We start from the raw sequence: 27,734 nt of genomic DNA, 5'->3' as shown, positions 1-27,734 counted from the left end.
TGGCTTAAAACAACAACCATTTTATTATATCGCATGTTTTTGTGGGTCAGAAATTTGGGCAGGGGCTCAGCTGGTCAATTCTTCCATTCTACGTGGCATCAGTTCAGGTTACCAAGTCGCTCACTGGCATTTAGCTGGTGGCTGGTCTGGTGGATCCAAAATTTCACTCAAATGTCTGGTATCTTGGTGGATGTCAAGAAGACAGGGTTCAGCAGGTGCCTCTCCCTCTCTACGTAGTTTCAGGGCCTCTTCATGTGGTCTCTTCAGCAAAGTAGCCAGACTTTGTAACAAGACAGTTCTGTCATTTCATGAGATGAAGTAACCCTACCGGTAAAGTCTGAGTCAAGAAACCAGCACTGCAGTACATCTACCATATTCTACTGGGCGAAGCAGTCACAGAGTCTGCCTGTATACAACAGAGGGATGTAAATTCCACCTCTTGATTGAAAGAGTGTCAAACTGCTGCATTCTTATATGACCACGTCATAAATTAAAAAATTATAGCACAGAGCAGTTAAGCGTCTTGTCCAGTATGACACAAAGTGATGGGATAGGGATGACGGTAAATGTCTTTCTCATTCTTATAACAGGATTAGTTTTTAGAACAAATATGCTGAAGTTTCAGGTTTGAGTGATGATGGACTACAATACATTATCACACTCTTTTAATGGTATAAAACCTCTAATGCCAAGGCAGTTGCATGTATGGAGCAAAATAGATTAATTACTACATTCATAGAATGTTCTATAACACAGAAGTTGAAAAGACTTTCTTAGATTTTTACATTATGAATTTTCAGATGATGAGTAAGGTGTGAATGTTGCCTAAAGGCCTTCTTACATTCCTTACATTCATAGGGTTTCTCACCAGAATGAATTCTCAGATGTTGAATAAGGGATGAATTAAGTCTAAAGGCCTTCCTACATTCCTTACACTCAAAGGGTTTTTCGCCAGTATGAATGCTCTGATGTAGAGTAAGTTTTTGGCGCAATCTAAAGGCCTTGCCACATTCCTTACATTTATAAGGTTTCTCACCAATATGAATACTCTGATGCTGTGTGAGTTGTGAAAGTAGTCTGAAGGCCTTCCCGCATTCCTTACAGTCATAGGGCTTAACACCAATATGAATACTCTGATGTGAAATAAGTTGTGAGTAGCGACTAAAGGCTTTCCAGCATTCCTTACATTCGTAAGGTTTTTCACCAGTATGAATTCTGTGATGGAGAATAAGATGATAACCACGGCTAAAGGTCTTTCCACATTCCTTACATTCATAGGGTTTCTCACCAGTATGAATTCTCTGATGGAGTGTTAGTTGTTGTCGCACTCTAAAGGCCTTCCCGCATTCCTTACATTCATAGGGTTTCTCACCAGTATGAAGTTTGTGATGTACTCTAAGACCAGAGCCACACAAAAAGGCCTTCCCACATTCTTTGCATTCATAGAGCCTGTCAGCACTATTAAGCTTCTGATGCCGAGTCAGGTGTGCGTACTGTCTAAAGGCCTTTCCACACTCTTTACACACATAGGGTTTCTCACCAGTATGAATCCTCTGATGCAGAGTAAGTTGTCCTCGTACCCTAAAAGCCTTCCCACATTCTTTACATTCATAGGGCTTCTCACCAATATGCATTTTCTGATGTACTCTAAGATCTGCACCACATATGAAAGCTTCCCCACATTCCTTACATTCATAGAGTTTTTCACCAGAATGAAGTCTCTGATGTCGAGTAAGGTGTGCAGTCTGTCTGAAGGCCATCCCACACTCCTTACATTCATAGGGTTTTTCACCAGTATGAATTCTGTGATGAAAAGTAAGCTGTTGGCGCACTCTGAACGCCTTCCCACATTCCTTACATTCATAGGGTTTATCAACAAAATGAAGTCTCTGATGTGGAGTAACAGATGTGCGTTTCTGGTAAGAGGACACCTTTTCAGATGGCATTTTCACACTACTGAAGTATCCCTCTTGAGGTCTCTCCTGTCCTTCAATTTTTCCTGTGGATTCCCAATCATTTTTTAAAATGAGACCCTTAAGGCCATGGTTTTCAATTCTTTCCATTATCTTCCACTGGGATAAATTTATTTCATAAATGTCATTTTCTAAAGATAACTTCTTGGTCTCATACTTGGTCTCCAAATCTAAAATAAAACAAGAAAGCAAACACATGCTGTTTTCTTTTACTAAAAGAAGCAACATTTCTAATGTAGAAATAAAAGACAACAAAAGTAATCCTTAACCAAAACTCTAAAATATTGTTATACAATTTGGAAAGAAAAAAAAAAGCCAAAGGGAACATCAGGAAAAATGAGAGTTCATACAAAATAGCAAGATTGGTGATGAAGTAAACATTTTAAGTCAGTGGTTCTCATATTGAGGTGTGGATCAGAATCACCACGTAGCTTGTTACTAACACTGAGGTTTAGACACCACCCAAACCACCTGGATCAGACTCTGCAGTCCTGGAAGGATATTTAATATTCTCTACATGATAATTCTGATGAAGATGAGAGGTCGAGAATCTATACTTAAATTTTTTTCATCTTTTTCAGAATCCAGTCAAGCTCACTGTGGTTAAGAAGGCCTCTGCTTACCTACATCATATGATCTCAAACCAGTGTCCCCTTTACTGCTCCCTGGAGAGGCCTCCTTGCAGACCTCACACATCCTAACTTACTTCCATCTCTTAGGACTCTTCACAGTCTGTTCTATCTCCCACAAATCTCCTGATTGGGCTCTTTGCATGGCTGGCTCCTTTCATCCTGAGATCTTAGATTAAAAGTCATTTCCTTTAAGGTTGACCCTATTGATAGTACCTAAATCCATGTTGCTATTCTCTATTCCTTGCCTTTATAATAGCTCTCAATTTAAAAATTATATATTTATTAACTTCTCCAATTGTTATACTGCCTATTCTTACCTATAAACCTCCTCAAGGACAGAAACAATCCCTAGTTAACGCTACATTAAGTAATAAATGCTAAGCATGTAATAGGTTTTACTCATTTAATTCCCATAGCTACATACTTGTTCTAAATGTATCTCTCTGCCTCTAGTCTCTCATGCCTTACTACAGTGATTAAATATTCTCTTTATTCATCCAGGGTAGCCCAGCTAAATACAAGAATGGAAATAGGTGGCTGTATATTCCTATGCATCCGCCACTGCTTATGCCTTTACCTATGCAGTGCACTGCCCATTTGCCCCTTCACATAGCTATGGGTAACTTTTTCTTTGTCTCTACACCATAACAAAGGTATTGAGGAGTTCTACCTACTCAATCTCCCCTTCAACTTATTCTATTACTCATTCATTTGACAAATGTTCAACTGGTTTTGTTCTTTCCTCCCATTGCTCAGGTTTTCTCCTTTCCATTCCCTCATAGTCAAGGCCATTCCTGTTTTTTTAGGAAATGTGTATCAGTGATTTTTCAGACAGGAAAACATGTCTATATCTTATTGAAGTTCTTATGAAATTCATGGCACAAAAAGACAGGATATGCTTGTAACTCAGAAATGTGGAAAAAAGTAATGTGCATGTTCAAATGTTGCAGTCATCTGAATGTGAAGGACTTGCTAACAGAAGTCACGTTACATGTAGGCCAGAGGATGGCAGGCCAGCAACAGGAACAGCCAGAGGAAAATCTACATGCTGAATGAGTTGTGTATGAGAGAGAAACAGGATGAGGTTTTCAATTATGATGAGGTGGCCTCTATTAAAAAGCTGAAATCTAGACACAAAACTAGGAGTTAGCAAAAAAAAAAAGGTTGAAATTATATAGACATTTTCTACTAAAACTGGAAATTAATAATAAAATTAAAAGAAACAAAAGTAAAATCTACCTGAAAATTCAAAAGTCTATATTAAATAACTCTTAGGTCAATAGGAAAATAAGATCTGAAACAATGTTTTTGGTTTTTGCTTGTTTGTTTGTTTTTTGAGACAGAGTCTCACTCTGTCACCCAGGCTGGAGTGCAGTGGTGTGACCTCAGCTCACTGCAGCCTCTGCCTCCTGGGTTCAAGCGATTCTCCTGCCTCAGCCACCTGAGTAGCTGGCATTATAGGCGTGTGCCACCACGCCTGGCTATTTTTTTTTTTTTTTTAGTAGAGACAGGGTTTCACCATGTTGGCCAGGCTAGTCTCAAACTCCTGACCTCAAGTGATCCTCCCACCTCTGCCTTTCAAAGTGCTAGGATTACAGGCATGAGCCAGGCCACCTGGCTGTATTTTTGTTTTTTTGAAAATAATGGGAGGCCAGGTGTGGTGGCTCACACCTGTAATCCCAGCACTTGAGGAGGCCAAGGCAGGAGGATTTCTTCAGCCCAGGAGTTCAAGACCAGTCAGGGCAACATGGCAAGACCTCATCTCTAAAAATAATAAATTGGCTGGGCGCGGTGGCTCACGCATGTAATCCCAGCACTTTGGGAGGCCGAGATGGGTGGATCACAAGGTCAGGAGATCGAGACCATCCTGACTAACACGGTGAAACCCCGTCTCTACACACACACACAAAAATTAGCTGGGCGGGGTGTCAGGCGCCTGTAGTCCCAGCTACTCAGGAGGCTGAGGCAGGAGAATGGCGCGAACCTGGGAGGCGGAGCTTGCAGTGAGCCGAGATCACGCCACTGCACTCCAGCCTGGGTGAAAGAGCGAGACTCCGTCTCAAAAAAAAAATACATAAATAAATAAAGTAATTAAAAAATTAGCTGGGCATGGTAGTGTGTGCTATAGTCCCAGCTACTTGGGAGACTAAGGTAGGAGAAGTGCTTGAGCCCAGGAGGTCAAGGCTGCAGTGAGCTCTGTCTATGCCACTGCACTCTGGGTTGGGTGACAGAGCAAGACTCTGTTTCTTTAAAAAAAAAAAAAAATTAAGCCTACATTTTGAAAACCTGCATATAAGTATCTATAAAACATAACCATAGTGCTTATAAGAAAATTTGCAAACTAAAATACAGCAATAAAAGTGAAAAACATCATTAAAAGTCTCACTCAAAAAAAGAAAATAAAATTAAGCTGAAGCAAAGCAGAAGAAAAATATTAACTGATATAAAAGCAGAATTAGTTAGAATACAGAAATAGAAGTAATAAAGCATAAACCAATTTTTTTTTTTTTTTTGAGATGGAGTTTTGCTCTTGTTGCCCAGGCTGGAGTGCAGTGGCACAATCTTGGATCGCTGCAACCTCTGCCTCCCGGGTTCAAGCAATCCTCCTGCCTCAGCCTCCCGAGTAGCTGGGATTACAGGCACACGCCACCACGCCCAGCTAATTTTTTGTATTTTTACTAGCGACGGGTTTCATCATGTTGGCCAGGCTGGTCTCAAACTCCTGACCTCAGGTGACCCACCCGCCTCGGCCTCCCAAAGTGCAGGGATTACAGGCGTTAGCCACCGCGCCTGGCCTCATAAACCAATTTTTTAATCAACAAAATGTAAACCATGATTAAGATAATGAAAACAGCAAGAAAGCACAGACATAGAAATAAGAAAGAACAAATGAAAATGATCATGAATACAGAGGACAGATGACTATGCTAATAAATTTGAAAACACAGCTAAAATGGATAATTTGTTTTTTTTTTTTTTGTTTTTTGAGACAGAGTCTCACTCTGTCACCCAGGCTAGAGTGCAGTGGTATAATCTCGGCTCACTGCAATCTGCACCTCCACCTGCTGGCTCCCCGCCACGCCCCACCACCTTCAAGCGATTCTCCTGCCTCGGCCTCCCAAGTAGCTGGGATTACAAGCACATGCCACCACACCCGGCTAAATTTTGTACTTTTAGTAGAGACGGGATTTCACCATCTTGGCCAGGCTGGTCTTGAACTCCTGACCTTGTGATCCACCCGCCTCAGCCTCCCAAAGTGCTGGGATTACAGGCATGAGCAACCGTGCCCAGCCTAAAATGGATAATTTTTTAGAATATAATTTATCAAAACTGATCATGGAAGAGATAGATGTTAATAAAATGTTTATATAGATCAATTCCCATAGAGCAAATAGAGAATGTGATCAGACTTACCATCCCTTTTCCCAAGAATAAAGCTTTACAAAACTTATTTAAGCTTTAAAGACAGGCTATCAAAATTCTTTTTCAACTAAGAAGATCAGGACTTCCAAATTGTTTTCATAAAGTGATACTGATATAAAGATCGCTCACAAAAAGAAAACTACACACCAATTTTCTGAACACTGAGGAAAAAATTCTAAGTATCTAATAAAACAGCACATTGAAAGACCCAAGGGGTGTTTATTACAAGAATGTTTTAGGCCGGGCGCAGTGGCTCACACCTGTAATCCCAACACTTTGGGAGGCCAAGGTGGGTGGATCATGAGGTCAGGAGTTCAAGACCTGCCTGGCCAATATTGTGAAACCCTGTCTCTATTAAAAATACAAAAGTTAGCGGGGTGTGGTGGCACATGCTTGTAGTCCCAGCTACTTGGGAGGCTGAGGTAGAAGAATCGCTTGAACCCAGGAGGCAGAGGTTGCAATGAGCCAAGATCACGCCACTGCACTCCAGCCTGGGCAACAAGAGCAAAACTCCATCTCAAAAAAAAAAAAAAAAATGTTTCAATGGTTCAATATGGGGAAATCTATTAAGACAATTCAATATACCAACAGAGTGAAGGAGAAAAAAAAAATCACACAATCAATTCCGTAGATGCTGAAAAGGTAACTAAAAAAAGACCAAAACTGTTCCTGAATTTGTTTTCCCAAGAAACAGCGTCACCCTCTGTCACCAAGGCTGGAGTGCGGTGGTGCAATCACAGCTCACTGCCGCCTCTAACTCGTGGGCTCAAGCAATCCTCCTGCTTCATGTTCCTGATTTTTTTTTAAAAAGCTCAGTGAAACTGTAATGATACTTCCCTAAATGATAAAGTATATATTATCTTACCAAAAAGGCAGCTTGCCTAACATTACCACTACTATTAATGATGTAGTATTAGAGTTATTAGTCAACATAATTAAAAAATCAGAAAAAAAAATCAGAGGTAGAAGAATTAGAGGTAAAACTCTATTTCCAAAGGATATGCCTGTCTAATTGGAAAACTCAAAGGTTTAAATATTATAAATGGCAACAAAATTTAGAAAGGTAGCAGGATATAAAATCAAAATACAAACAACAATATCCTTTGAATATACATTTAACAATAAAATATGAGGGGAAAGATCTCACTCATAATACAAAAATTTAAAATATATGGATAACCTTTATGAGGAAAACTTCGAAACACTCATGAAGTATTTAGCATTGTGTATACTGAAGAAATCATATACCAAATCACAAGGAAGAGATTCCTGCACAGAAGCTAAGGGTGCCCCACCAAGGGTGGTCATACTAAGAAGTTGCTGAGCAAGAAGCAGGTGTGGAGACAGTGGCAATACACAGGGTAACTGCTGTGTTCAAAGTGGTCAGATAAACTTAACCCTCAGGTTACCTCTCCAAGGCCAGACAGCAACTACTACTGTTTACCTCCAGAGGAGGCAACAGACAAGAGGTTAGGGTATCAGAGATGGGTCAGTGGCTGGTCATGTCCTGGGGATACAGCCACAGTCGCAGGCCCAGGTGACAAAGCACCCCACCTCACAAGAGGCAACTATGTTTGTTCCAAACAAATTTAGGTGCGTTTCACTTTTTTCCTGAAAGTATCTAATTTAATTTAATAAATGTTAAATAAATTCATGAGTGTAAACTCATGAATAACAATGAGAAAACAACTGATTCTATGAAAACAAAATTGAACATTTTGGAAAACTGGTGATAAATACAGATTGCTAAAAATCTCAGCTGTCGAAAATTAAGTGTGGGAAATACAATAGTAAAAAATGAAAGAAAACATAACAATCAAGACGTATTCTGTACTCATACTGCAAGTTTGGTTCCTATTCTACTTTAAAAATAAATAAAACTGGAAATAATAGACTTCATATTATGTGTGTGATTTACAGGAAAAATGAAATACAATGAGACAATGGAAAGGAAGACTTGGACACTATCAAAAATACTGGCAAACAGACACACATTTGAATGTTTTAAGTTAAAATAATACTTTTATGGTATGTACATAAAATATACGACCCATTTTTTTATGACTAACAGACCTATTACCAGTCCTAAATCTGTTGGATCAAAGGATTTCTAGTCCATTAAACACTTCTGATGAGAATGTAGAAAAGTCCTTTTTTTGATCAGGTAAAAATATATAAATATAAAAAATCATAAATGTGATTCCTCTTTGCAGAGAACCACCTTTAATTAAACAGAAAATGTCATATAAATCACTTAGACTTACTCTATTTGGGCACTGTATCAACCATCTTACTTTGTTGATACAAGAAGTTCTGGGATATAGAAGATTTGGTTCCAGGGAAGTCCTATTTGCATTTCAACATAGGGATAATGTACAAAGATCTGAAAATAGTAAAACCTGACATCTAAGGAACTGTACTTCGGAGAATCAATTTTAATCACATCCTGAATAAGCCCATACTGAATGCTAATAATATTCCATTGATGCTCTCACATTCTATTGATCTTCTTTTTCACTGAGAAAACAGCAACAGAAGAATATGCTATCTTCTCTCCACCATCCTGAGCAACCTACCTGCACACATAACTACACTGTTTTTCCCTTTTATTCCCCCTTACTCACTGGATCCCTTCTTACTCCAGTCTCAAGGACAATTATGCCTTTCTCTACTGCACTGATTTCCGCCACCGATAGAATCATTCCTATGAGCACACAAACATGCCCTAATGTCATAAAATACATTGCTTTTTAACCCATATCCCCAGTGTAACTGACAACCCTATTTCCCAGCTTCCCTTCATACATAATTCCTCCAGACTTGTCTTATACTCATTCTTGTTACTGCCTCACCAACCCTTCTCTCATCAAGTCACTCCACTCGGGCTTTCATCCTGACTCCACTGAAAATCTTTCTTGACAAGCTTACCAGGATTCTCCATCTTGCTGGAACCTGGGGTCAATTCTCAGTCCTCATTCTCTACTCCCTCCATGGTGAAACATTTCCTTTATTTTTATTTTATCTCAATGGCTGCTCCTTCTTTTTTTTTTTAATTTTTTTAGTGGCTGCTCCTTCTTTATCTCTTTTGTTGTCCCTCTTTCCCTCTTTCAAAGGTCTACAGGGTGGAGTGACCCATGAGTCAGTTCTCCGGCCTGCCTGCCTTCCCTAGTTGGTCACATCCAGATCCATGAATGTAAATTCCAATCATACAGACAGCCAAACATAAACCAGGCTGTAATCGCTCCGAGTTCCGGGTGTACATATTCAACTGCCTACGCAACATCTCAAACTGGACAGATAATAATCATCTCAAACTTAAAATATCTTAAACTGAAACTCTTAGTGTCAACTTTCCAACTTGCTCTTCCTATTTTCCTCACTTCAGTAAATTCTGCTTCTATTCACCCAGTTGTTTAAGCCAACACTCATTTCTTCTCCTTTTATATCACTCCTTCCCACTTAGTTCACTTATAATCCTATCAGCATGTTCTTTTGACAGCGCCTTCATACACATCATGAGCCTAACAGCTTCTTACTACTTCCTAACAATGCCATTCTTATCCAAACCACCACCCTGTCTAACTCAACAACTGAAACTGCCTCAGTATCGGTGCTTCCTGCTTTTGCACTCAACCGGAGAAATCATTTTAGAATACAAGCAGCCCGTGGCTTTCAATTTCTCTTAGTGATTACATTACCGCGTCCTTGCCTAACTCTGATCTCAGCTTCTTACTTTCCCTTTCCCTGGTCTGACCATAATGGCCATCTTTGTTATTCCTCAGACTAGCAAGGCTAATGCCCCACTCAGACCTTTTCTATCAGCTCATAATGCTCTTTTCCCAGAAAATGACATGTCTTGAGCGCTTAATTCATGTCTCTTCTCAAATATCACCTCAAGAAAGTCATTTGTCCACTTTTCTGAAGGCATGTTATTTATACTTTAATCAAACTTTCTTAAAGGAAGAATAGAAAAGAAGAAAAAAAATACATGGTCTTGTTTAAGATGTCTAACTCTGAGCCAACAGTTACTATTTTGGCTAAATGCTTCCTGACTAAATGGATATTATCTTATTCACTTGGAACCTCTGCATTACATTTTGAGTGTTAATAATTGCAAATGTCATTTAATTACCTGAATGTGAATTTTAAAATAGATTAGGGGGCCGGGCACAGTGGCTCACGCCTGTAATCCCAGCACTTTGGGAAACTGAGATGGGCAGATCACAAGGTCAGGAGATCAAGACCATCCTGGCTAACACAGTAAAACCCCATCTCTACTAAAAATACAAAAAAATTAGCCGGGCATGGTGGCGGGCGCCTGTAGTCCCAGCTACTTGGGAGCCTGAGGCAAGAGAATGGCGTGAACCCAGGAAGCGGAGCTTGAAGTGAGCTGAGATCACGCCACTGCACTCCAGCCTGGACCGAAGAGCGAGACTCCATCTCAAAAAAAAAAAAAAAAAAGATTAGGGATGAGAGGGAAAAAGCATGTTTTTCTTTCTTTTGGTAGAAGGTTAAGTCAGAAGATAGAACATTACAAACATTGTAGGCACTGAAATGGTCCTATGGTTATAAAATAAGAACTGGTACCCTAAAATAAGTGTCCTCAGCCAGACCTGAATATACAGAGAACAAAATACAAAATTACAACATATGTCTCTGAATAAAAACATTTTTTAAGACCTTTTGTGGCTGGGTGTGGTGGCTCATGCCTGTAATTCCAGTACTTTGGGAGGCCGAGATGGGCGGATCACGAGGTCAGGAGTTCAAGACCAGCCTCAGCAGCATGGTTAAACCCCATCTCTACTAAAAATATAAAAATTAGCCAGGCATGGCCAGGCGCGGTGGCTCACGCCTGTAATCCCAGCACTTTGGGAGGCTGAGGCGGGCGGATCACGAGATCAGGAGATTGAGACCATCCTGGCTAACACGGTGAAACCCCGACTCTACCAAAATAAAATACAAAAAAATTAGCCGGGCGTGGTGGCGGGTGCCTGTAGTCCCAGCTTCTCGGGAGGCTGAGGCAGGAGAATGGCATGAACCTGGGAGGCGGAGCTTGCAGTGAGCAAGATCGCGCCACTGCACTCCAGGCTAGGTGACAGAGCGAGACTCCGTCTCAAAACAAAAAACAATAACAACAACAAAAAAAATTATCCAGGCATGGTGGCAGGCACCTGTAATCCCAGTTGCTCAGGAGACCGAGTCAGGAGAATCACTTGAACCTGGGAGGCAGAGGTTGCAGTGAGCTGAAATCACGCCACTGCACTCCAGCCTGGGGAACAGAGTAAGACTCCATCTCAAAAAAAAAAAAAAAAAAAAAAAAGGCCAGGCGTGGTGGCTCACACCTGTAATCCCAGCACTTTGGGAGGCTGAGGCAGGTGGATCACAAGGTCAGGAGTTCAAGACCAGCCTGGCCAAGATGGTGAAACCCCATCTCTACAAAAAATACAAAAAATTAGCCGGGCATAGTGGCACACGCCCGTAATCCCAGCTACTCCAGAGGCTGAGGCAGAGAACTGCTTAAACCTGGAGGGGCAGAGGTTGCAGTGAGCCAAGATCACGCCACTGCACTCCAGCCTGGGCGACAGAGTGAGACTCCGTCGCAAAAAAAAAAAAAAAAAAAAACCTTTTGAAACAAGAGCTGCAAAGAGAGATGAAAACAGCACAGACAAGGTAAACAAAAGACCATGAGATCATTCTCTCTAGAGTCTATTATATCCATGTTTCTTCTTAATGTGAAGATAGATGGATACATAGATAGAAAAATCAAATAAGAATGATATTCTGTGAACTAGGAGCTATCTTCTAGAATAATTCATATGAAACTTTAGTTGCTGATAAAACATATATGATTATACTATCAAGCATATCATTTTTGTAGTCTTTTATTTCCCTTTAATAATTTATGAGAAAAGTTGGGGGAAAAAAGGCTTCTCTGACAACTAAAAGAGTCTTCCCAGCAAACATCTCCATCCCCTTACTCTGCTTACTTTTCTTCATAGCACTCTCATTACCTGACATTGTATTTCCTATTTATTTATAGTTATTATGTTTCTCTTATTACAAGGTAAATTTCGTGGGGATGGAAACTTGATTGGTTGTTTACCACTACATTGATAGTGTCTGTGACAGTGCCCAGCTCCAAGGCCACCTATCTATTTATTAAAGACCGAAGTAAAAGTCCTAAACCCCGACAGACTGAAGGACCCTCTTTTGGCTAAAGACCCCCAAACTTTAAGTTCCTAGTCATGGCACATGGCAGGAAAGAAGGCTGGTCATGACCCATTTGCTTCCAATCCCTTTCACCTTTCTGATCATTAGATTTTCTCAAAAGTCAGCTAGAGAAAATAAAAGGCTGAAAGACCCTTTTGCTTACTTCATCAGAACACTCCCCCACCACTCCACACTCCTGTTTTTATGGTTCCAACATGACAGCTATTCCAGTCCACAGCTTCTTCTTGATAAACGACTTCCAGCCTTGGACTGGTTTTGACTGGTCTCCCAAGGATACACAGATCATGGACTTGTGTCCTACATTTACCCTTTTAATGCATAGGTCCTAGTTATAATGCATTTAAATGTTAAATCTCTACCCTAAAGTGGCCATAGGACTTATGTTAACCTAATATGCATGTGCACAGTCTCTTTCCTGAGTATTCATAGCTCCTCCTGTAGCCTGTTGAATATGTATACTTGGCTAACATTCAGCATACATTTCTGTCTTACCCTCTCCCTCCCTCGAAATGCCCGTCTCTTGGCAGAAGCCTAGGCTACACTTCCCAGTCTGTCAGAATAACCACCTTGCAGGCTGCAATCCTTTATGAAAAATAAAGCTCTCCTTTCCAAATGTATGAACTTTGTCATTCTTCAGCTGACACTATAAATGCAAAAGAGGGGCTGGGCAGTGGCTCACATCTGTAATCTCAGCACTTTGGGAGGCTGAGGCGGGCAGATCACCTGAGGTCAGGAATTCAGGACCAGCCTGGCCAACATGGTGAAACCCCCGTCTCTATTAAAAATACAAAAATTAGCCGGGTGTGGTGGCACTTGCCCGTAAACCCAGCTACTCAGAAGGCTGAGGCAGGAGAATTGCCTGAACTCAGGAGGCAGAGGTTGCAGTGAGCCGAGATTGTGCCATTGCATTCCAGCCTGGGCAACAAGAGCGAAACTGCATCTCAGAAAAAAAAAAAAAAAAATGCAAAGGAGGAAAGCAACTGAATCAAAATATACAATGGTTGTCAACAGTGAGCCAAAGAGAGCACCACCTTACCCCTCAGCTCCATTAAGGAGGAGGAAAACTAGAGAGAACAATAATAAAAAAGAAGAGTGGTAAATGGGACAAATAAGTGCTTCTTTTAGTATGCCCCAGCTGAGACCTTAATTTGCTCCCCATGTCACAGACCTTTCCTCCTTGGGCCACAGACCTTTCAAGAGGGCTTTCTAAACAACATAAGGATGTGCCTCTTCCCCAGTGATCTGGGGTTCCCTGTGGTGATGGCTTCTTCCTGCCCAACTAGCCCTCACCTGGATATTGTCTTCTTCCTTTCCTCACAACTTTCCAAGGCTCTTTTCCTTGCTCCAATGAGGAAATCACATCTGGTTTAGAAATGAAGCATCCTGCTTAGAAGAAAAGGAATATAAGGTACATGAAAATAAAAAATAAATCAAAATTACTTTGATTCAGTCTTGGTTAAAGTATATGTCAAAACAGTAATTAATAAGGCAAAACAAATAAGTGAAAGATGTTTTAAAAACATTTACATTAAGGTTACACAACAAATAGAGACTAGAGAGGGAATGAAAAAATCTTTTTAAAATCTATATTCATATAAGTGTTTCTTTTTCAGAGGCAATAGTGGTTGAGATGACAGACTGCTGGGTGCAAATCCTGCCTGAACCACATCCTAGTTGTATGACCTTGGGCAAGTTACTTCCATGCTACCTTTTCCTTCCCTATAAAATAGGGATAATCATAGTACCTATATGATTATTGTTAAGATTATATTAATATATGTCTGTATCTAAACATTGCCTAGAGTATATACCAAACACTATTTATATTTCATTAGCTATTGGTTATTGTTATTTTGCTGAGAGGAAAAATAAGCTTCCTGGGACATGTACTATTATTTCTTGGATATTCAAACAATGTTAAATTAAACGTAAAGTTCTTGGATTTTAACAGCTTTACTGCAATATAATTTATATAACATAAAACCTACCTAAGTGTACAATTCAGTGATTTTTAGTAAATTTACAGAGTTGTGCAAACATCATCATAACCCAAACTTAGAATATTTCCATCATCCCCCAAATATCCCTGTTGGTCACTGGCAGTCAATCCTCATTTCTACTCCCAGCCCCAGACAACCATTGATCTTCTTTTTGTCTCTATAGATTTGCCTTTTCTGGGCATTTCATATAAATAGAATCATATAATATGTAATCTTTTGCATCTGGCTTCTTCCACTTAGCATAGTGTTTTTTATATTCTTGCATGCTATAACATGTATCAGTAGTTTGTTCCTTCAATGAATATTCTATTGTATGACTATGCCACATTTTATTTATCCATTTATTTAGATAATGTGAATAATGCTGCTGTGAATACTTATACATCTTTGTATAGACACGTTTTTATTTCTCTTGAGTAAACATTTAGGAGAAGTATTACAGGGTCATATCTATAGTATCGTACATTCCCACTGCAATGTATGAGGGTTCTAGTTTTTCCATATACTCACTAATAATTATTTTGTCTTTTGACTAATAATTGTATATATTTATAGGCTACAATGTGATGTTTTGATACACGTCATTGTGGAATTAGCAAATCAGGGTAATTAGCATATCCATCACCTCAAATATTTATCATTTCTTTGTAGTGAGGACATTAAAAATACTCTCTTGTAGCTATTTTGGAATATACAATATACAACACATTATTATTAACTATACTCATCTTGCTGTGCAATAAAACACATGAATACAATTCTTAGATTTTTAATTTTCAATCATAAAAGTAGGTAAAACTGAATATGTTTGTTTATTAATGGAAGGAATGAGTTCTCTTGAATTGTAAATACATGCTGTTGATCCATTTTACCACTACATAAATCATATGTATTATTTTGATAGAGCTAATTCAATAAACAGGATCTAGCTATTTCCCTTACAAAATATACCAACAAGCAACAAAACATCTAAAGCAATTCTGAATTCAAACACAAAGTGAAACTTGTTTTCTTTGACGCTGGTGAGGCTACAAATCACAAAGATCTCAAACCCAGCCTCTTCATTATTAAGACCCAAGGGCTACTTAAGGATGGGGAAGGTGAATGTGCTTAATGAAGGTGCTCACTTCCAATGAAATAAAGCTCAAAGTGTTCCCTTTAGAAAGTGGAGCAAAAATTTAGATAGCTTCCTAAAAGATACTCTTGAAATTTCCCCAGGAAAAAGCTGATTTACAGAGAACACAGTCTAAATTCCTAGAAGCAGATAACCTTACCCAGTGAGACCAAGTTGCTGTAGTTCTCCAACATCACATCTCTGTACAAGTCCTTTTGTTCCAAGTCCAGGTATTCCCACTCTTCCGGAGAGAAGTCTATGGATACGTCACTGAACATCACTGATCGCTGAAAGGACAAACCACACATTATAAATGAAATGGAAGAAAATGTATTTTAAGGTAGAAGGAGAAAAGAGGGAAGAGATATTGCAGGAAGTGGATCATATGGCAAGAAAACAGGCTTGGGCTGGAAGCCTGCAACACAGCGAGTCAGGAAATGAGTGTGCCTGAAGCAAAGTGCCTGGGTTCCCGAAGGATCCTGTTGCTACAGACACAGACTCTTATACTCTGGCAAATCTTAATAATCTAGATACGCCTGGGAAAGAAAAAAAAATCAGTTTTCCAATTAAATGAAATACTGTATATAAGCCTTTGCCTACTATGTCTCCCTCATCAATTCCCAAGGAAGGTGAGTTCTTCCGCCCCTTTCTTCTTAAAGAACAGATTTTTTTTTAAAGTCTCCCTCCCTACAATATCTTTATCTTAGAAAAGGATCTAAATGCAATTAGAGAATGTCTTCTAAGTTTATCCTAGAAGCAGATCATATCATAAGCATTTTTCTAATTACGACTGTTAAAAATTGGTTGTATAGGCCAGGCGCAGTGGCTCACATCTGTAATCCCATCACTTTGAGGGGCCGAGGTGGGAGGATCACCTGAGGTCGGGAGTTCGAGACCAGCCTGACTAACAGGAGAACCCTTGTTTCTACTAAAAATACAAAATTAGTTGGGCCTGGTGGCACATGCCTGTAATCCTAGCTACTCAGGAGGCTAAGGCAGGAGAATCGCTTGAATCCAGGAGCAGAGGTTGTGGTGAGCCAAGATCACACCATTGCACTCCAGCCTAGGCAACAAGAACAAAACTCCGTCTCAAAAAAAAAAAAAAAAAATTGGTTATATAATAGTCTATACAATGCATATATGAGATTTAATCATTCTTTTATACTTAGATATTTTGGTTGGACAAAACCTTAAGATCCTCCTCAATTCTGGGAGTCAACGTGACTACTTATGTACCTGGATTACCTTCTCACATGCTATCACTTTCCATCCCTCACTGTATGCCTTCCTGGTTCCTGAGTTAAAGGATATTGATACAGCATAATCCAGAATCACAAAGATGTCATTCTAGACCAGCACATCCTGTTCAACCAAAAATGGAATCTTGTTCCTGAGTGTAACTCAGGAATTCCAAAAGAAGATCTCAGATCTCTCTGTAAGACCTAGCCACACCCCTACTCAGTCCTAAAAGCCTCACAAAACATGAGATCTTATGATATACTGAGGCTGAGGCCAACTAACAGCAACTCTTACCTTTTTGTTTTATAACTTTTTTTTTTTTTAAGAGACAGGGTCTCCCTCTGTCACCTAGGCTGGAGTACAGTGGCACATCCATAGCTTCACTGGAGCCTCAAACTCCTGGGCTCAAGCAATCCTCCATGTCAACCTCCTGAATCGGAGGGATTACAGGTGCAAGCCACCATGCCCAGCCATGACCCTTATCTTACGTACTTGGAAAACTCAAAGTTCAGTTTTCCTATGAGTGGCTAAATGGGCCCATGGTCAAATATTTAAGAGATTTCATTTTTCCTCCATTGCAGCATTTAGCAGAAGACTGAGCACATATAGGAGACGCTGAATAATTTGTTCAACAAATATAAGAACAATGACTAGAATAAAGAGTGTTCATAGGACAAGCATTGTGGTTCACCCCCCACTGGATTTGGAAGAACTGGAAGAAGGTTCTTGGATGGAGCTCTGATAGTAAGGAAGTTTCAGAATAAAAAAATGGTCACAGAACCTTAACATGATAATATTCCTAGGAGGAGAAAAAAACTTACAAGGGCCATGGTATAGAAATTCAAGAACTGGTCAGTCCTCCTTGGGGTTTACTTGCCAGAAGAAGCACCAAGTCCACAGAGGCTGATCTAGGGAGAGGAAAACAAGGCCATGAGATCAGATGGACCTCAGAAATCCCCAAATGACTTGAGTTACTGTGACCTTTCCCCTCTTCTGATCTCTCCACCACAGCTCCTCCAACACACATGCGCGCACACACACATAGGCAGAGAGAGAGAGAGAGAGAAATTTGAGGGAGTCTGGACGAGTCTAATCCCTTGCTAATTCCAGGGCTGATAAGGGGCTGTATCATCTAAACCACAATCTTCCTCCTTCAAAGTTTCATAGGCCTGTTTAGATTCACCAGACACAAAGAGAGAAATTCATAAAGACCAAGCCTGGCAGCCATTACGACGACAAAACTGCGCACTGGCAGCCCTACTTGAAGCCAGAACAACTTTCAAAATCCTCTGGGCTCATCACTCTCTCTTTCCAGTCAGAATCAGAATCATCCACATTGTTTTCTGGAATTAATTCATTTGCCATTCTCTTTCTTACAACCTAGGCTGAACAGGCATGGATTCATGCTCTTGGTCATTTGACAATAACAAATGTCTATTTATCAAGAATTCCAGTATGTTGGGTGTTATATATGTATGTGTGTGTATGTGTGTATATATATATTTTTTTGTTGTTTTGTTGTTGTTTGTTGTTTTTGTTTTTTTTAGATGGAGCCTTGCTCTTATTACCCAGGTTGGAGTGCGGCGGCACGATCTCAGCTCACTGCAACCCCCGCCACCCGGGTTCAAGCAATTCTTCTGCCTCAGCCTCCCAAGTAGCTGGGACTACAGGCACGCACCACCACGCCTGGCTAATTTTTGCATTTTTAGTAGAGACCAGGTTTCACCATATTCACCAGGCTGGTCTCGAACTCCTGACTACATGATCCGCCCACCTCGGCATCCCAAAGTGCTGAGATTACAGATCTAAGCCACCGCACCCGGCCTGTTTTATATATATTAACTATATCCTCAGGATTGCTCTTTAGCCCAATAATTATTCTATCCATGCAATGGATCAGAAATTCACATGAAGAGAAATAAAACCACTTGGGCTGGGCGAGATGGCTCACGCCTATAATCCCAGCACTATGGGAGGCCGAGGCAGGTGGATCACCTGAGGTCAGGAGTTCGAGACCAGCCTGACCAACATGGTAAAACCCTGTCTCTACTAAAAATACAAAAATTAGCTGGGTGTGGTGGCAGACGCCTGTAATCCCAGTTACTGGGGAGGCTGAGGGAGGAGAATCGCTTGGACCTAGTGGGGCGGAGGTTGCAGTGAGCCGAGATTGCGCCATTGCACTCCAGCCTGGGAGACAGAGCAAGACTCCATCTAAAAAAAAAAAAAGGAAATAAAATCACTTGTAGAAATGCAGTTTATGAGTAGCAAAGCTGCATTTGGAATCATTTATCTAACCATAGAGTCAGCTTTCCTTCAACTCTAGCTCTTGTCTCTGAAACCCAGAATTTCTATTCCAGTGAGAGAAAACTGGCATGCATGATTCACTAAAAAAAACATAAAATAAAAATAACACATCAGCTCACCAACAGGTATCTGAGTACCGATACCCATATTTGCAAGCATGAGAGGAAATGAACATTCTAACCAGTATACTGCAGACTGCATAGATTTTAAAGTATGTACAAGCAGCATTTAAACCACGCATACTCTTTGATTCAGAAATTCTACTTTGGGGATTAAAAAAAAATTGTACATATGATCAAAGGTATGTGTAAGAGTATGTTGACCTTGTTCATAATGGAAAAAAGCTGGGAAGAACCTAAATGTCCTTCAATAGAAAACAGATTAAATAATCCTGGCTAACATGGTGAAACCCCGTCTCTACTAAAAATACAAAAAATTAGCCAGGCATGGTGGCAGGCGCCTGTAAGCCCAGCTACCTGGGAGGCTGAGGCAGGAGAACGGCGTGAACCCAGGAGGCGGAGCTTGCAGTGAGCCGGGATCATGCCACTGCACTCCAGCCTGGACAACAGAGCAAGAGCCCGTCTCAAAAAAAAAAAAAAAAAGAAAACAGATTAAATAAATCATAAAGCATCCATAGAGTAAAACAAACTGTTGCCATTTAAAAAATGATAATGCAGCTCTTTAACTGGAAATATGGAAATATGTTCAGTACAGTTTGTTGAGTGAAGAGTGCAGTAACTAACAGTTGTGAGTAGTATGATCCTGTTAAGGTACAGCAAAAACAGACGTGAGAGAGAGAGAGAGAGTGTGTGTGCGTGTGTATTAATCTCTAAGTGCTAAGTTTTAGAAAATACACAAGGACATATAAAATATTCAAGATATATAATCTCTTAGAAAAATAAAATGAACATTATGAGGACATCTGTAAAGTATACATGCAAATCAGCACAAAGAAACACTGACAGGCATCAATAGATATTGATCTTGATTTCCTTTTCGCTTACATTTATTTCATAATTCTACATGACCATATATACTTGAAATATATATTTTAACTTCACATAGCGGAAAACGTTCTTTAACTAGGTTAAAGAGATAGTTTTTAAAGTAGTCATCCCTTGAACTTGGAGAAAAAAATTCAATATCCTAAAAGCAGCTTCTATGTTTTTACTGGTTTTTGTTGATTTCAGCTCCCAAAATCTGAACTGACTCTATGATTTCTAAGTGTGTTCATGTATGTCAGAGTTCTGCCTACATAAACATAGCTAAACATCTTCAATTAATGCCTTGTTTCACTGCTGCTACTTCTCATGACTTCTTGACCAAGCTTTTGTTTTGTTTCTGAAAGAGTTGTTTTAGCCATGAGGCCCACCTAGGAGCTGCTGAATCTTCTTGTCCTGTTCATTTGCATCGACATCATGAAAATAAAAACTATAAGGAACATGCTTATTACATAAAATCCATTACCCCATAGGAATCCCATGAGTTCGGTATTATTTGGTTGTGACCTGACAATGCTTGCTACAATCAGCTGTCTGCTTCCCATGACCTCTCAAGCCATGCCACATGAATTCTTCAATGACTTTACCTCACCTATCTCAGTGTTATTCTTGCATAGGCTTATCTACCTTGAAAGACAACAAACAACGTAAGGATACCAACCATGTCATTTTGGTCACTGTATTTCCCCCAAGGACTGGCACAGGATCTGGCATATTGTGAGTATTTTATAAATGTCTCATAATTCAACCCAGAAATTCCACTTTTAGGAATTTATCGTTAGGAAATATTTGTAAAAATATACAAAGATGTATTGCAAGAGAGTTCATCAAAGAATAATTTATTGGCTGGGCATAGTGGCTCATGCCTGTAACCAACACTTTGGGAGGCCGAGGCGGGCAGATCACTTGAGGTCAGCAGTTTGAGACTAGCCTCGCCAACATGATGAAACTCCATCTCTACTAATAATACAAAAATAAGCTGGGTGTGGTGGCAGACACCTGTAATCCCAGCTACTTGGGAGGCTGAGGCAGGAGAATCACCTGAATCTGGGAGGCGGAGGTTGCAGTGAGCCGAGATTGCACCACTGCACTTCAGCGTGGGCAACAGAGTGAGATTCCGTCTCAAAAAAAAAAAGAATAATTTACGACAACCTGAAATCAGATACCTAACAGTAGGCAACAAGTTGAATAAATGATGTTCTACTATATTATAGCACATTATGCAATTATTAATGATGGCATTGGCCCACATTAATTAAAGAAGGAAGATATTCATGATAAATTACTAGCTATGGGAGTCAGACTAAAAGAATATGTACAATGTTGGGAGGTGGCAGACTCTCAGTTATTAAAAATACAGGCTTTGTTATCAAGATTCAGGATATGAACAGAGCTCTGAGAATTATTAACTGTGAGAATTTGGACGCATTAATTTTCAGTGTCTCAGTTTCCTCAGATATAAACTAAGGAATAAACAGTACCTACCTTATAGGGTTGTTGTGAAGGTTAAGAACATAATACATAAAGCACTTAAAATGGCTTACTGTAAGCACTAAATTCAGTGAAAAACATCACATACCCCTCATTCCATTATTTTAAAAATTATCTTCAATAATTTTCTTTTTTTTTTTTTTTGAAACGGAGTCTCGCTCTGTTACCCAGGCTGGAGTGCAGTGGCGTGATCTCGGCTCACTGCAAGCTCCACCTCCCGGGTTCAGGCCAGTCGCCTGTCTCAGCCTCCCGAGTAGCTGGTACTACAGGCGCCCGCCACCACGCCCGGCTAATTTTTTGTATTTTTAGTAGAGACGGGGTTTCACCATGTTAGCCAAGATGGTCTCGATCTCCTGACCTCGTGATCCGCCCGCCTTGGCCTCCCAAAGTGCTGGGATGACAGGCGTTAGCCACCACACCTGGCTTCAATAATTTTCAATTTAAAAATTTGGTATTTGCTGATAAATTATCTTTAACAATTTCAATAGTAGTCCCTTTCTCTAAAAACTTCTTGAGATTTTTCAGCATTGCTCTTAAAACATTGATAAATGTTAGAACTAGGCTTGAAAATGTAATTCTACTTTTTTTTTTTTTTTTTTTTTTTTTTGAGACACAATCTTGCTCTGTTGCCAGGCTGGAATGCAGTGGCATGATCTCGGCTCACTGCAACCTCTGCCTCCCGGGTTCAAGTGATTCCCCTGCCTCAGCCTCCCAAGTAACTGGGACTGCAGGAGCATGCCACCATACCCGGCTGATTTTTTGTATTTTAGTACAGACAGGGTTTCACCATGTTGGCCAGGATGGTCTTGATCTCCTGACCTCGTGATCTGCCTGCCTCGGCCTCCCAAAGTGTTGGGATTATAGAGATGAGCCACCGCACCTGGCCTATGTAATTCTTCTTAATAATGTTATCGAAAAAGGATTCACAGAAATCAAAAAGTAGAGCAAGGCCCCTGTTACTTTCCATCCCTAGTAGCTCCAAAGGGACACCATTCCATATCATAAAACCAGCTCAAGAATTTTGCTTTGATAAGGTATCATATTAAATACTTTTTTTTTTTTTTGAGACAGTTTCGCTCCTGTTGCCCGGGCTGGAATGCAATGGCAAGATCTCGGCTCACTGCAACCTCCACCTTCTGGGTTCAAGTGGTCCTCCTGCCTCAGCCTCCCAAGCAGCTGGGATTACAGGCATGCACCACCACGCCTGGCTAATTTTGTATTTTTAGTAGAGACAGGGTTTCACCATGTTAGTCAGGCTGGTCTGGAACTCCTGACCTCAGGTGATCCGCCCGCCTTGGCCTCCCAAAGTGCTGGAATTACAGGCGTGAGCCACCAGGCCCAACCTCTTTTTCCTTTTTCAAACAAAGTGTTGCAGAGTCTTTGTCTCCTAAAATGATCAATTGTTGTGATTCTATTTTGGAAAACAAACACATGTGCACAAGTGCACAGAAAAAAATGGAAAAGCAAACATTAGAATAGTAACATTTATTGTGGATGGTGAGACTACGGGCAACTTAAATTTTATTCTTATAGAGTGAAGATGACTGGGTGGTAGGGGATGGAGAAAATCTGTTCTGAATAGTGCTAAATATAGTTGGCAGCTTAAACCAGGACTTTCTTTTTTTTTTGGAGACAGAGTCTCACTCTGTCACCCAGGCTGGAGTGTAATGGCAGGATCTCGGCTCACTGCAACCTCTGCCTCATGGGTTCAAGCAATTCTTCTGCCTCAGCCTCCCAAATAGCTGGGATTACAGGCAGGCGCCACTGTGCCCAGCTAATTTTTCTATTTTTAGTAGAGACAGGGTTTTACTATATTGGCCAGGTTGGTCTCAAACTTCTGACCTCAGGTGATCTGCCCACCTCAGCCTCCCAAAGTGTTGAGATTACAGGCGTGAGCCACTGCACCCAGCCAATTAAACTATTTTCATACACATAAAATTAAAAACAGAGTTGTGAAGAGGGAATATCTTTTAGTTGTTAAGAAAATTGTGATTCTATAAGCCTGTGACATGAGTGGGTTTTGGGAAAATAAACAACAGCGTGGCACAAATAAGTAACACCCATCAGTTCTTTAACTGTTCTTCATCAAAACGATGGGCTATTTTCACTCTCAAGATTCTTCTATGAATGAACACAATCAAGCAACATTCCTAAATTCAGTAAAAGTATACAAAAGCAGACAGAACAGTGTGGTAAACAACAGTTTATCTTTTTTTCTCCACTAAGAAACTAGTTTTATATTATGTATAATCCTTGCAAAATGTTTTATAAATCTCTAGCTTATTAAGAGGGATTCATACATGATTAAAGGTTTCGTGAGTCAGCTTGTTCAAAACTATTGCTTAGACAACATCGATCACAAGCTTTTTTTCCTTCTCATAATTAACAGTATTTATTAATGGCAAAAAGCTGCATCACATGGAGTGTGGCTTATTTAATCGTTTCCTACTATTAGACACGAATTTTGTGTCTAACATTGAAAAACATTCTCAAAGGTTACAGACTTTGATTCTAGGCCAGTAGATCTGAATCTTAATGGATCATGTTTGATAATCTCATTAAATTACATATTTTCTCCCCATAAAAGTGGCATATTAACAGATATCTATAACAATTTTATGTACAATTTCAAAGAGTATCTGGTCCCCTGAAAGCCTCAAATGAATTCAAATTACTTCTGGTTAAGAATTCCTGTTCTATGGCCGGGCACGGTGGCTCATGCCTGTAATCCCAGCACTTTGGGAGGCCAAGGTGGGCAGATCACCTGAGGTCGGGAGTTCAAGACCAGCCTGACCAACATGGAGAAACCCCGTCTCTACTAAAAATACAAGATTAGCCAGGCGTGGTGGTACATGCCTGTAATCCCAGCTACTAGGGTGGCTGAGGCAGGAGAATCGCTTGAACCTGGGAGGCGGAGGTTGCAGTGAGCTGGGATCACACCATTGCACTCCAGCCTGGGAAATAAGAGTGAAACTCCGTCTCAAAAAAAAAAAAAAAAAAAAGAATTCCTGTTCTAGGCTGGGCGCGGTGGCTCATGCCTGTCATTCCAGCACTTTGGGAGGCCGAGGCGGGCAGATCACTTGAGGCCAGGAGTTTGAGACCAGGCTGGCCAACATGGTAAAACCCGGTCTTTACTAAAAATACAAAACTTAGCCAGGAGTGGTGGTGCAGGCCTGTAATCCCAGCTACTTGGGAGGCTGAGGTATAAGAATCGCTTGAACCACGGAGAGGGAGGTTGCAGTGAGCTGAGATTGTGCCACTGCACTCCAACCTCGGTGACAGAGCAAGACCCTGTCTCAAAAAAAAAAAAAAATTCCTGTTTTAGACTATTTAAGCATCTGATCTGGCTCATTTATTTTTTACTAGGAAATACTCATCACAATTGGCTTAGTATTTTCATTTTCCCCCCATCTATAGAAGGCTGATGTAGAATTGCTCCAAATCACTACTTAAGAATATATAACTAAGGTTTATTAAGTACTAACGAGGTCTCAGGAACTGTTCTAAGAATTTTACACATAGTAATTAAAAGAAGGCCCACAGAAGTAATGAAAAACATCTACCAAATGGGTATGTGCATACAGGCTCTAGGGAGGGGACCTAGGTATCAGCTCAATGGACAGGACATTTATGGAGAATGAAACAAATATTCTCATGTCCTAAGAAATAAGAATGCATTTCACAGAAGAAAGCAGAAACACCCACTCGCCTCGACCTTGACTTAAACAGGCAACAGCAATTCATTCCTCCTCCCGCTCAGACCCCTTTTCTTAAAGAGTTGGGCAGGACTGGCTAAGAAGGGAACCAGGCTTTTCTTGCAGCCCAGCCTCGCATGGTTAAATTAGGGCACAATGCCCCCACCGCCCACCCACACATAACCAGAGTAACATAAGAGAGATGGTGTTGTTAACTCTTCCCAGTATCAAAGAAAGGCCAGGGTCATGGATGCCCGGGGCTAGAACTGAAGTTCACAATAGCTTCCTGGAAGCAATGCTGTGGTTCTGAAACCTGCAGCTGGACTCTTCAGAGCTGTGAGTGCACGTGCGTGGGTCCGGGTCCGCGAGGAGGTGGTGTGGGAGTCCCTTCCAGGAGCAAGCCTGGGCGGGAGCGGGGGCTCGTTCAGTTCTAATATTCCTATCCCAAGGTCGGGTCTGAGCCTTGTTTCGCTGTTGCCCAGGCTGGAGAGTAGTGGTGCTATCATAGCTCGCTGCAGCCTCGACCTCCTCCTAGGCTCAAGCCATCCTCCCGCCTCAGCCTCTCGAGTGGCTGGGACCACAGGAGCACGCCATCACACCCGGCTCATTTTTTAAATTTCTGCTACAGATGGGAGTTTCGCTTTGCTGCCCAGGCTGGTCTCGAACTCCTGGCTTCCAGCGATCCTCCCGCCTCGCTCTCCCAGAGCTCTGGGATTACAGATGTGAGCCACCTGGTCCGGCCTAGTCTGCGCGTTTCTGCTGGGAGTCTTTGGCGCGCAGAAACTGACCGAGGGCCATTTCTCTGCAGCTGGGCCCGGTGTGGGCAGGGGATGCTGGGGTCAGTCACGCACTCCATGGCCACAACAACCTTCGCTCATACAATAGTCTCTGCACCCAAGTCAGCCGCACAGACTCCGTCACGTCCCAGCCCCGGCCCCGTCACGCCCACGACACACACACCCGGGCCTGAGGCGCGGGCTCCCGCCCCTCTGCGATACTGCAGTGGCCCCGCTTACCTCTCCTTACCCCCTGGGCCGCAGCGCTTTTCCTACGGATTACCAGGACCGACGCTCCGGGCCAGGACTGCTCACTCGGGGCGCGAACCCGAGGCACAGCGATGCCCGAACGGAGGGAGCCGCTGCCGGGTCGGGCCACAATCCCCGGGGCCTAACGGGCTGCGCGCGGAGGCTGCTGGGAGGGCCGGGTGCGCTCACGGAGTGCGCAGGCGCGGCCAGTCTCAAGGGTCCGCTCGCTGGTGCAGTCCCTGCTCTGCGTGAACCCAGAGCCGGAGCTAGGTCCGTCCCAGCGAGGCTGCGCTTCGAGTCCCTTAGCGCCTGGGGACGGCGCGGCAGGGCCTGGAGGGGAGCGGGGACAGATGGCTGGCGCGTTAAAGAGGGGCGCCCGCGACCGCCTCTCTATAGTGCCAACTAGGGAGCCCTGTGAGCGAGGACGGCGCTGCGAGTCTGTCCCTGGCGCGGTCCTGGGTGGGATTCTTTCACTGGGTGTGGCTGGTTGGGATTTGAGACCGTGTGACTCCGGAGATTCGGGGAAGCCAGTTCCTATATTTTCCATTTCTGTATTTTTAAATGGTAAAAACAATGAAAAGGAGAATAATATTTTGTGAAATATGAAAATCATACATGTCAAATTTCAGTGTCCATAAATAAAAGTTTTATTGGAACATAGCCGTGTTTGATTGTGTACTGTCTATTGCTATATTTGAGCTACAAGGACAGACTCGAGTAGTTACACAGACCAGATGGCCCACGCAGCCTAAAATACAGTCAGTTCTCACTATTCACAGTAGTTATGATCTATAAACTTGCTGCAAACACGGAATTAGTGAATACCATTCCACTGCTTCTAGGGGAAATACAGGGTTAGTTTCCTGTAAGCATCTGGTCACATTTTAGTCAACCGATGAATGCATAAGCTTATTTTATTGTGTTTCTTTTCTTTTTTTCTTTCTTTCTTTCTTTTTTTTTTTTTTTTTTTTTGAGATAGGGTCTTGCTCTGTCACCCAGGCTGGAGGGCAGTGGTGGGATCTTGGCTCACTGCAACCTCCTCCGCCTCCCGGGTTCCAGCAATTCTCCTGCCTCAGCCCCCAGAGTAGCTGGGAATACAGATGCATGTCACCATGCCAGCTGATTTTTGTATTTTGTAGAGACGGAGTTTCACCATGTTGACCAGGCTGGTCTCAAACTCCTGACCTCAGGTGATCCACCCGCCTTGGCCTCCCAAAAGTGCTGGGATTATAGGCATGAGCCACCGCGCCTGGCCTTATTGTGTTTCTATTTAAACACTTTAATATATATTATTGATTCATTAACATTGAACTCATGGCCAACAGCTCCATAACTCATGCCTGTATGAAGCTTATCTAACACATGTATTTTTTCTGTAAGACACATGACCGCTTTCTCATTCATAGGAATATCAACAGCACTTTAGCACTACTACATTTGGGGTCCCTCTGAAACAGCAAAATCACCAGCAAAAAACAAAAATATGAGAAGCCAAGGTACTAAATGGACTGCAAAAAGGGTACCTGTTTACAGTATGAGAGCTGAAATAAGAAGATAGAGGGTCACTTTGTTTGACTTTGGCTGAGAACATGCCTGTTAAGGGACT

At 41.5% G+C, this 27,734-nt stretch overlaps 1 protein-coding gene across 4 annotated transcripts; it reads right to left on the bottom strand.

Annotated features, from left to right (window-relative positions):
• ZFP82 (ZFP82 zinc finger protein) lies at positions 1 to 26,324 on the bottom strand. Of its 4 annotated transcripts, none has more exons than XM_524462.8 (5): positions 26,120 to 26,324; positions 17,434 to 17,520; positions 15,534 to 15,660; positions 13,550 to 13,642; positions 1 to 2,143 (listed from the first exon to the last, which is right to left on the bottom strand). In XM_524462.8, exons 2-5 carry the CDS (start codon positions 17,440 to 17,442, stop codon positions 774 to 776), a joined length of 1,599 nt encoding a protein of 532 aa, XP_524462.2. In that variant the 5' UTR covers positions 17,443 to 17,520; positions 26,120 to 26,324; the 3' UTR covers positions 1 to 773. The 4 variants fall into 4 exon arrangements, with proteins under 4 accessions (XP_524462.2, XP_009433737.1, XP_054529362.1 ...); XM_009435462.5 differs by having other exon boundaries at positions 13,550 to 13,645; positions 26,120 to 26,293; XM_054673387.2 differs by having other exon boundaries at positions 26,130 to 26,286.
• Positions 26,325 to 27,734: the final 1,410 nt, after the last annotated feature.

The sequence above is a fragment of the Pan troglodytes genome, chromosome 20 (genome assembly GCF_028858775.2).
Source record: "Pan troglodytes isolate AG18354 chromosome 20, NHGRI_mPanTro3-v2.0_pri, whole genome shotgun sequence".
Taxonomy (NCBI): domain Eukaryota; kingdom Metazoa; phylum Chordata; class Mammalia; order Primates; family Hominidae; genus Pan; species Pan troglodytes.
Note: the sequence above shows the minus strand (reverse complement) of the source record. Positions and strands in the feature narration are given on the sequence as shown.